Here is a 10,231-nt window from a genome sequence, read left to right on the forward strand (position 1 = left end):
AACAATATAAATTAAACGTTTCAAAATATCATTGAAATACAGTTGAACCTCGCATAATGAGCAAAATAAATTGTAAGAAAAATGACTCACAAAATAGAACGCATTATCGTATATTACATTAGTTTATGTCAGAAAAATTGTTTCACTATACGAGTAAAAATCCGGAAATTTTGGAACGGATTAAATTCGTTAAGCGAGGATCCACTGTAGAAATATATATAGAAATAATCTATTATTAAAGTTATTTTTCAGCAAATATAAGAAATTAATAATTACAAAAGTCTATTGACAGTAGATTTATCTGCCTAATTAATATAACATTTAATACCTAAACTAATTTTTATTTAAAGAAAACTTATACAGTGTAACCTCGCTTAACGAGCACCTCGCATAACGAGCATTTCGCTTAACGAACAAAATTAATTTTAAGAAAAATGACTCGCTTAATGAGCGACATTTCGCATAGCGAGTGACGATGAAAAAAGAAGTACCGGATTGCGCGCCTTCTGCATCATTTTTAAAACTTGTGTACACATAATATGTGTATTTTTGAATATGTTTCACTATACGAGTAAAAATCCAGAAATTTTAGTTCCACTGTATATATAAAATTGCTTTTGACCCTCTTCCTAATTCATATTGTGAAATAAATACAATTTAATTAATATTAACAACCCGGCGCATTCACAGATTTAAATTAATTTATGGATAATGATGTTTTTAATCTATTTTACTTAGTATATTATAAATTGTTAAACTTATTACTAACAACTAAACACCCTTTTACATATAATCACAATGAAAAAAATCTGTGTAATGTATTCATTTAATTGGCGAAAATTGATAATCAAGAGATTATTTTCTTACTTTTTGCATTTATTTCTAAATATTGCAATATTATATAATTACTTATTTGTATAATAATGATTCAATATTGTCTGCTAGTAAATATTAAGTCTATTGGAGATATATACTTATATATAAAAATTCCAATAATGTTACGAATTAAATGAAAATGTTAATAATTAATTTGTATATTTCAGAAAGATTTTTCTATATGTGTAAAATGTTTTGATAAAAATGGATACATAGATTTTCAGTGATTTTGTAAGAATGAATATGTAATAAGATACAAGATATAATTTTTTAATGATTTTTATTCAATTTTCGTAATTAGATACATTTTCAATTAATAATTTACAAATTTATACAAATAGCGTCTACGTTATATATGTCTGTGGTCTAGGTTCAGTTAAAATGCTAAATATCAGCAACTGGCAACATTTACAAAGTTCCATGAGCCCTTTGGTATTCAAGGGCCTTCTGGATAGCCACTGGAATTTGTGGAATGTGATCACCTTTAGGCAGGAAACCTTTCTCATCGGCAGTGTATTTTACAGTGTAAACGATATCATCTGGGCCGGTGTAGGTATAACATCCGTGGGCGCGCATACCTTCCTGATCAGTTCCAACGTTAGCTAATTGTCCTTGCTCTTCCGCGCGGATTCCGTTGTCAGTTTCGTAGCTAAAAAATAATTAATATATTAATATATGATATAATGCAATGTTGGTTGTATATGCAATGAGTAAAATACAGTAAATCGTCGATTTTTATCCAAGTAAAGTGAATGTACTGTTCCTCCGAGCGAGATTGGTATTTCAACGATGATTTAATTGCATCGAATGAGGCGTTTTAGGAATTGAAAATTAAATATTCATAACGAAAATATAACACTTACACGTAGTAATATCCGTCTTTATTCACGTTCTCGATTTTGCGCATGACGGCGCAGTTCGATTTATCGAAAAATCCGGCGGCTTTGCCCTTTGGGGATCCACTGCCGAACTTGGAGCCGGATCCAGAGGTTACGTCTTTACCGAAAGCACCGGAGCCGGAGGAAGAACCGGATGGGAATTTGTTTCCAGATACGGAGTTGAATCCGGGCTCAGATCCAGATCCGAAACCTCCAAATCCTCCTTGGTTGCCATTAGGTCCGAATCCTCCTCCGTTTCCACCGTTTCCACCGTTTGGTCCGAATTGATCAGCAGCGTGCTTGTATTTATCCTCGATGTGTTCGTATTTAACATCTTGATGGACGTATTGACCAGAGTTGTCCGGACGGTATTGTCCATTATCTCCGTTGTAAGCGCCAGAGTTATCGGGACGGTACTGTCCATTATTGTCTGACTTGTACCTTCCACCGTTATCATTCAGACGGTATTGTCCGGCAATTGGCCTGGAATAACGGAACTGTTTCTGGGCCACAGCCAATCCCAAAAGAGCGACGAATACAAGGATCTAAATAAAAAAAATAAATAATTATTGAATTTAATAAAAGAAACAATTTGTGTGTTCACTGACTGAGGTCTTCATGTTTGCACGGTGAGATGACAAATGCTATGATTCTGTGAGAGGAGTCCGAGTATATATATGGAAAGACAACAGCGATCCGATAAAACCGCCGTCGCTCTTCATTTTTTTTTTACATTATACACAAATATGTGTAACTCTTTTCATCTAAAATCCGGCTGATATTAATGCGTTGTTCTCCCAAAAGCGATTTTGCTTTGAAACCTTCAATTTGAAAGTCATAACGATGGGCAGTTATTTCGCAAACAAAATTTATTGCCCGCTTCGAACAACAATCGACTTAATATGAATCGTTCCAAACATATCAACAAAATTAACACACAAAAAAGAAAGAATTAAATTCCAAAAATGCATTTTTTTTTGCGGAATTTTCTAAATTGGTAACGCGTGACAACAACATAAACAAAATTATTATGTATCTAAAAATATTTGAATATAATATTTATTTAAAAAAAAATATAATAAAATTTCATATAAATTATTGAAGAACAATCACTTGTAGGTGTTTATTACGTGGGTATTATTACATTCAAAGGTCCAAACATTATTTGTGTCATTTACTCTTTTTTTTTTGTGTGTTTGTGTCAAAAATATCCCACGTTTTAAACTGTATCCAATTATCGATTTGCATAATTCAATTCTTTAAAAATTCTTCTAGAAAGAGATTCGCAGCAAAAGAATGCTGTTCACCTTTTTAATTAATCACTCTCGATAAAATAAATGTTATCATTATTGGCAGCGATCTCTTTTTATTGTTTATTTTAATCGTCCGATTTGCATAACCCATTTTTAGCATTGGAAATTTAATATCCGTGGAAGATTCTATAAAATATACATAAAATTATTTGTTATTTAATTGCGCTCAGACTTTGAACTATTCTTTTATTTGTAAGAAATTAAAGTACTTTCGATTTCGATTCAACTATATAAATATACTACATTCCTCGTAAACCGCATATAAAAATTAATGACAATAATTTGTTGCATAATACAAAAAAAAACACGATGGTAACAACAACAAATTATTTAACTAATTGCTTTATATTTCTCTTTTAATTAATCAGGTCAAAAAGTTTTGTATTGTTACTTAAAAGGCCACATTAATTAGTCATCTATCAACTATAATTATAATTTAATTAAATATTACTCATAATTAACAAAGAAAACACACTTAGTCTTGGCTATAATTCTAATAAAAGAAGACGAGTGGCGGATATATTTGCCCATTTCTTTATATAGAAAACCATGTATCCATCCACAGTGCTTCAAATTAAATAAAATATTATTCATAATTAATAAAAGAAATATGATTATATGGCTATAATTCTAATAAAAGAAGACGAGTAGAAAACCATGTATCCATCCACAATGCTTTAAATTAAATAAAATATTATTCATAATTAATAAAAGAAATATGATTATAATTACTTAATTAATTTGTATTTAATTTTTACATTTTTTGTAATAAATTACAAAAGATCTTTAAATTGTCACTTAATATAAAAACATACATAACGCGTCCAATTGGCCTTAAATATTACATACATAATATTATCAATAATTAATAATAAATAATACAATTACATTTTATTTCAGTTTTAAATTATTACTAATTAATTTATGTTTGTAGGTCAAAGAGATCAGTATTGTTCCTGAAATGTATTCAACGTCACCGGATTCCTTTTGGGCGTAAAAATAATTGAATCGTCAACGGAATTTATCCAATAGTTTTGCTATTTTATTAGGTCGTAAATAATGTTCTTGATTCGATTGATATTTAAAAAAAAACTAAAGGTTTTGAACGATTCTTCTAGATGTTGTGTAATATTTATCACCTTTTTATTCACCGTCAACGCCTTAAATTCTTAATGGTATATAGTTTACATTAATTATTCAAATTCGAAATTCAGAAGCAGATGTTATCTGATAATGCTGAATTATTTTGTTTATTTTTGTGTGTAATCCATTGTTTGTTTTTGTTGTTCAAACCGTATTATAGTAATTAATCCGGACAGATTGAAGCCGCACTATGCGAGGTATTGATGTAATTTTATATTAAACATAAAGGTACATTTTTCACAAATTATGTAAAAATAAACTTGTTTCATATCACTATTGATTAAAAATGTAAAAGATAAAAATAGTTGTTTAAGTTTTTAATACAAATGTATATGGTTTAGATTTGGCTATAATTATATAATAATTATTAATTAACTTAATATAATGCTTTTCAAATTAATTCTTTAAAAAAAATAAAACTTTTGACACATCATTAACAATTTAGTAACAATTGTTATGCTAATAAGTGGAACAAAACTACTTTCAATTTCGATTAAAACAAATAATTAAAGATTTATGTTTTAATAATGTATGCAATTAAAAAGAGTTATTGCGAATAACTAATTATCATAATTAATTCAATAACAAAAAATAATCATTACAAAGATTAATAATTTGTAAAAACATCTTACATTCAAGTTTACTGGAATGCAGTTCTTTAAAATATTCTACTTTTATATAATAATTATTTTTATTGGGTATTTTCTCATTTTTTTTAATTTTATTGATTACATATCATCATTACCATATAAATTAAGTTTAAATAATTAATAAAATTATTTAATAAAACAATTTATTTGAAATTATTCAGTGTGTTATAATTATATGTAATTTTATAGTAAATTTATATTAAATACAGTAAATGTATTAAATAATAATCTAGTTAACATCAACCTTTAGTGTGACTGTAGCATGAGCGAGATCTTTTTATTTATATAGTGCAAAAGATTGGTGAGTGGTAGGGAATTGGTGTATAAAAGAGTATAAGAGCCAGGATTTCTCATTCCATTGGAAACATAACATATCTGGAAGATGTGAGTGAATGCAGTGATTACCTAAGTGAGGTTTAAATTAAGTTAACGAATGTTAATTAGAATTTATAACAATAAACAGATTAATGGACTGATGCATATAATTAATTAATTTTAAAGTTATTTTTATTTTAATAAATGAGGAGTGTTAAGTGGTTCAATATATTTTTTTTTGTAAAGACTTTTTGTATAGATTTGAAAGAATTTTGCAATTTTAAAGAAGTGAACTGTAGTTATTTACGAAACATCAACTTCAGGTATGAATGGATCATAAAGTCAATAAATTTATCAGAAAAAATAAATAAATTAGACAAATATATGCTTATAACTAACTGAGAGTTAAAACTGATCTATTTTTTGTTTAATTCACAAGTTCACGTCGAAATAATATATAAATCTAATTAAAATGAATTTATATATAATTATTCATATAAATTTCATAAAAGGTTTTTTGTAAGAATATTTTTTTTATCTATTTTGATTGCTATATGTACTGCAATACCTCGAATAGTGCGGATAATTAGTTCTTAACTGTGAAACCGAACTAATCAAGGAATTTAAAACATTTTTACTTTTTTGTAAGAATAAAGATTTTATCAATTTTGTTTGCAATGTATAGAGCAATACCTCGATTAGTGCGGATAATTAGTTCTTAACTGTGAAACCGAACTAATCAAGGAATTTAAAACTTTTTTACTTTTTTGTAAGAACAAAGATTTTATCTATTTTGTTTGCAATGTATACAGCAATACCTCGAATAGTGCGGATAATTAGTTCTTAACTGTGAAACCGTACTAATAAAGGAATTTAAAACTCTATAGAGTCGAGTATAAGGGGAAAAAAATTATGTTTATGAAAATAATCTTGTGTAACAATTTTTTTAGAATTTAGTTTCTTTGAAATTTTTTATAGTAATTCCGAACAGATCGAAGTCGTGCTATTCGAGGTATTGTTATATTTCATAAATTTTGTCTGTAATTATTTGTTCTTGTGTAATTATTAAAAGAAAAATCATTACAAAAATTTACTAAATATCGTATATCAATTTTGAAAAAAAATAAAAAGATTAATTAATTCAAATTATTATTAGTAGAACTAATTAAATAATATAAATAGGACAGAAAAACGTAGGTCAATAACCATTTAGATTAAATTGGGGCAAATAAAATGGGATAAGAGAAAATACTAGTATGTGAATATAAATTTGATACAAAATATAGTGCATTGGTATTATTCACAAACCTTGTTCTTCTTTGTTGGATAACTTAAAACATCAGCAAAAAAAATGAATTAACTGACGTATTCTAGAAATGTTAGAAAGTCTCAAATTTTTGTGAAATTTCGAATTGGCAATTTTTGACCTGACCTGACGAACCATGATCTAGACGTCCTTAGAAAAATGATTTTTTTTTAAACAATAATCTTGAAATCAAAATTTGCAAAATATCATTGATTCTTCGTATGAGCGAGTCCAGTCATATTTAATAGAAAATATTATTTCAAGAAACAACAAACATATATTTAAATAAATTATCAAATTTCATAATTATTATAGTTTAGAATAAATAATTTTCATGAATTTCATTTGAAAAATTAAAATAATTAACTGAATTTAATAAATATTAATAATGCTTTTGAACGTCATATTTACGATTTGTTTATTTTATTTATATATTAACCTACTTTATGGTTCGATCTGACGTAATAATGAGTAATAATGCAAATTCATCACGTTTTTTTTAATATATAATTGTAATAACGTACATTCTATTTTTTTCTTTATTATTTCGTTATCCAATTATCAAACAAGATTAACGTTTAATGATCACAAATCTAGTAAAATTTGAGGATGATTCATGCTTTACAAAAATAGACATTTCATACTAACGTATGAATTAAATATGCGCAAACGGATAATCATGAATATATTGAATAATTTTTGAAGTATTGTAACTCAATCTTAAATTATTACTAATGAGTGGGCGGAATGACTGCGGTCAATATCCCTTTGTATATATGTATAAAATGAAAGTTACTTTATAAATACAACTTATTTATTGGACCGCATAAGCATAGAACATACATAAAATAATTAAAATATAAAATATGAAGTGTGTAAAAAATATAAAAATAACAGAACATAATAAGATAAAATATAATAAAGATATATGGAATGAAAAAGAATAATATGAAAAATAAAATAATTAATACAGATAGTAATGATGAAATAGAGGATAAATAAATAAATAAAATAGCACATAATAATTACATCACTTGTCATAATGTAATGCTATCGGTTTATTGGCGCCTGTATTGCACGTGGTGATCAAGTTTCTCAAGGCGTTTGGCTTCCCAACCAAACGCACACCACCATTCGGCGCCTTCTTCTGCGATTTCGATGACATCTTCATCTCTCTGTGGCCATGGTAGGCCTTGTAGAGTCATTCGCCTCTCTGCGCTTCTCCAGGTGGTGTGCAAAGAGCAGCGGAACCTGCAATGCTGGACTGTGTCCTCTTCTTCGCCACAGACATAATCCGATGTCTCTGTTTGTTTGAATCGCTTTCGGTAGTGTCCGAATTTGCCATGCCCCGTGATCAGTTGTACCGCCTAGTGCGGTAGCTCGACCTTCTTCCTCTGCTATTCCGCGATGGACGGGATAAATTATCTGGTCCAGACACCAGTCTCAGACCTGCACTTTATAAATACAGCAATAACTCATATAGTCTCCCAATTTACCGAATAATTTGAATTCTGACTAATTGAGTAAATACATACATAAAATGTTGCTATAAATTATATATGAGTAGAATCAGAAAATCACTGTTGCGTACATTTATTATTTCAGCATTTGAAATACCTAACAGTATTGGAACAAAATTTCTAATTTATATATTTATAACATTTACTTTTATATTTTACAAATAGATCAAGTTTTATTGCATAAACACGCCTCACCTTGTTTGTGAATTTAAAGCAGCTAATAATTTATATATAATAGTTAACTAGAGCAAAACTAGTTCAGTTTCTCTCGTGCCTTCGAATAGTGAGTGTAAATTTTCGCGTTCGTTTTAGTTTATATGAAATGTATAGTGTTTACTGTGTAAAAGTGTGATCATTGAACCGAAGACGCAAAGGATATTCATCGGAAAATCCCGTTATTCAAATTATTTCGTAAAATGCAACTATGATTCACACCTTATCGAATTCAATTTCAACGCTTAATATTTATCGGAATTTTATTATAATTCACATTTAGTAATACGATCCTATGACCCCTTTAGAATTAATGACATATTACACCTAGATGAAGAATAGTTCTTAGTAGCGATAGATATCATAGACTCATGATCGTTGAAACCAATATGTATAATAAACCTATTAATAATGGCTGAGTCGGATGAATTCTCTTTCGTGGCATATGTAATAAATCACTAATATTTTGAATTGGATTAACTCCTTATATGAAATATGAAGATTATTTAATAAACAGACAGAATGGTTATTAGTTAAATTAATTAAAAAAATAGCGGTTCATTATAAAATCATCAAATTTGTAATTTAATGTATTGATTTGTGAAGTTATTATTTAATTAGTTAATGTATATGAGATTCGTTTATAATTTGTTTATAATTTGCTAGACTTTAGTTGTTTTAGAAACAACGCAACAAAATTTTATTTTTATTGAGATTCGAACTTGTCACTAGTCGTATCAGATTTTAAATTTCATCACTTTACCTTTTTTGCTAAATTTGAAATAAAAATATCAAGCAGTTTCCTCATTGTTAACAAAAAATATGGGCTTATATTATTTCAGAAATTTTAAAATGATATCAAAAATTTAAATCATGTAAAAAAATGTTTAATAAATTTTGAAAAAGTTTTGGTTATAAATCTAAATTCTTTTATTCATTTATACATTAACTTAAAATTATACAACATAATTTTGAAACATTTATGAATAAAATTATGAAAAAGATAGAACAAATTTTGCTATTATATTATTGAATAATTTTTGGAAACTATATTAAGTTAAATTATAATTATAACAAAGTTAATCGTTGTTCATATTAAATTGTAATAGAATAAATTTCATCAACAAGGCTTTTTATATTGCTATTTAATTTTTTTGAAAATTAAGATTTCTTTATTCCATTATATGTGTGCTATAGCCCTTAGCATGTCTACACTAAATTCATGAATTCTTAATTAAATAGTAAAAAAAAATGAGAAAAATTAGGAAAGGACAACAGAATAATTGTAAATTGAAAAAAACACTTTATTTTGAATTTACGTTAATAATATGCATTTTATTAATAATAGTAATAAAAAGGTGGGACAAAATAAGAAAGAAAGTGGATTTCGAGAAGGTCATCATATATTTTATATATATTAGCAAACTATCACATAACTTAATATTGAGCTGTAAAGTTCAATTTATAATTTAAATAGCATCTTGTCAGACAAATGTTGCTGACTATTATTAATTTACAAAGTGCCATGGGCCCTTTGGTATTCCAAAGCCCTGACGATGAGTTCTGGGACTGGTGGAGGAGTTGGCAAATGTTGGGCTTCTGGGAGGAAACCGTTCTCATCAGCGGTGTATTTGACAGTGTAAACTACAGCATCTGGGCCGGTGTAGGTGTAGAATCCATGGGCGCGCATACCTTCAGCATCGGTTCCAACATTGGCCAATTTGCCTTGTTCTTCGGCGAGGATACCATTTTCGGTTTCGTACCTAAACAATAGTTAATTGATTAATATATGATTTAGAATTGAGTGATGATTTGCAACTTACAAGTAATGGTAACCATCTACATCGACTTTCTTGTTGTCACGGATGATGGCGTAGTTTCTGTTCTCATATTTACCAGCGGCGGATCCGTGGATGGCGTTACCGTGTCCACCGTTAACAAAGTGTCCTCCTTGGTTACCAGATTGTCCTTGGTTTCCTCCGTGTTGTCCTCCGTGTTGTCCACCGTGTTGTCCACC

The 10,231-nt window shown here is 28.2% G+C and overlaps 2 protein-coding genes across 2 annotated transcripts in view; both read right to left on the bottom strand.

Annotated features, from left to right (window-relative positions):
- Positions 1-1,227: 1,227 nt before the first annotated feature.
- Positions 1,228-2,374, bottom strand: LOC108568909 (larval cuticle protein LCP-30-like). Its single transcript, XM_017930259.1, has 3 exons — positions 2,363-2,374; positions 1,740-2,299; positions 1,228-1,525 (listed from the first exon to the last, which is right to left on the bottom strand). The coding sequence occupies exons 1-3, from the start codon at positions 2,372-2,374 to the stop codon at positions 1,285-1,287; spliced, it is 813 nt and encodes a 270-aa protein (XP_017785748.1). The 3' UTR covers positions 1,228-1,284.
- A 7,352-nt stretch (positions 2,375-9,726) lies between these two features.
- The window catches only part of LOC108568910 (larval cuticle protein LCP-30-like), an 894-nt gene continuing 389 nt past the window's right edge, over positions 9,727-10,231 (bottom strand). Inside the window, exons 3-4 of the mRNA XM_017930260.1 lie at positions 10,038-10,203; positions 9,727-9,977 (exon numbers count right to left, since the gene is read on the bottom strand). Of these exons, the coding sequence (XP_017785749.1) occupies positions 9,728-9,977; positions 10,038-10,203 (416 nt within the window). The 3' untranslated portion in view covers position 9,727. The remainder of the gene's footprint in view (positions 9,978-10,037; positions 10,204-10,231) is intronic.

This window comes from Nicrophorus vespilloides, unplaced genomic scaffold, assembly GCF_001412225.1.
Source record: "Nicrophorus vespilloides isolate i.1.1-1 unplaced genomic scaffold, Nicve_v1.0, whole genome shotgun sequence".
NCBI classification, from domain to species: Eukaryota; Metazoa; Arthropoda; class Insecta; order Coleoptera; family Silphidae; genus Nicrophorus; species Nicrophorus vespilloides.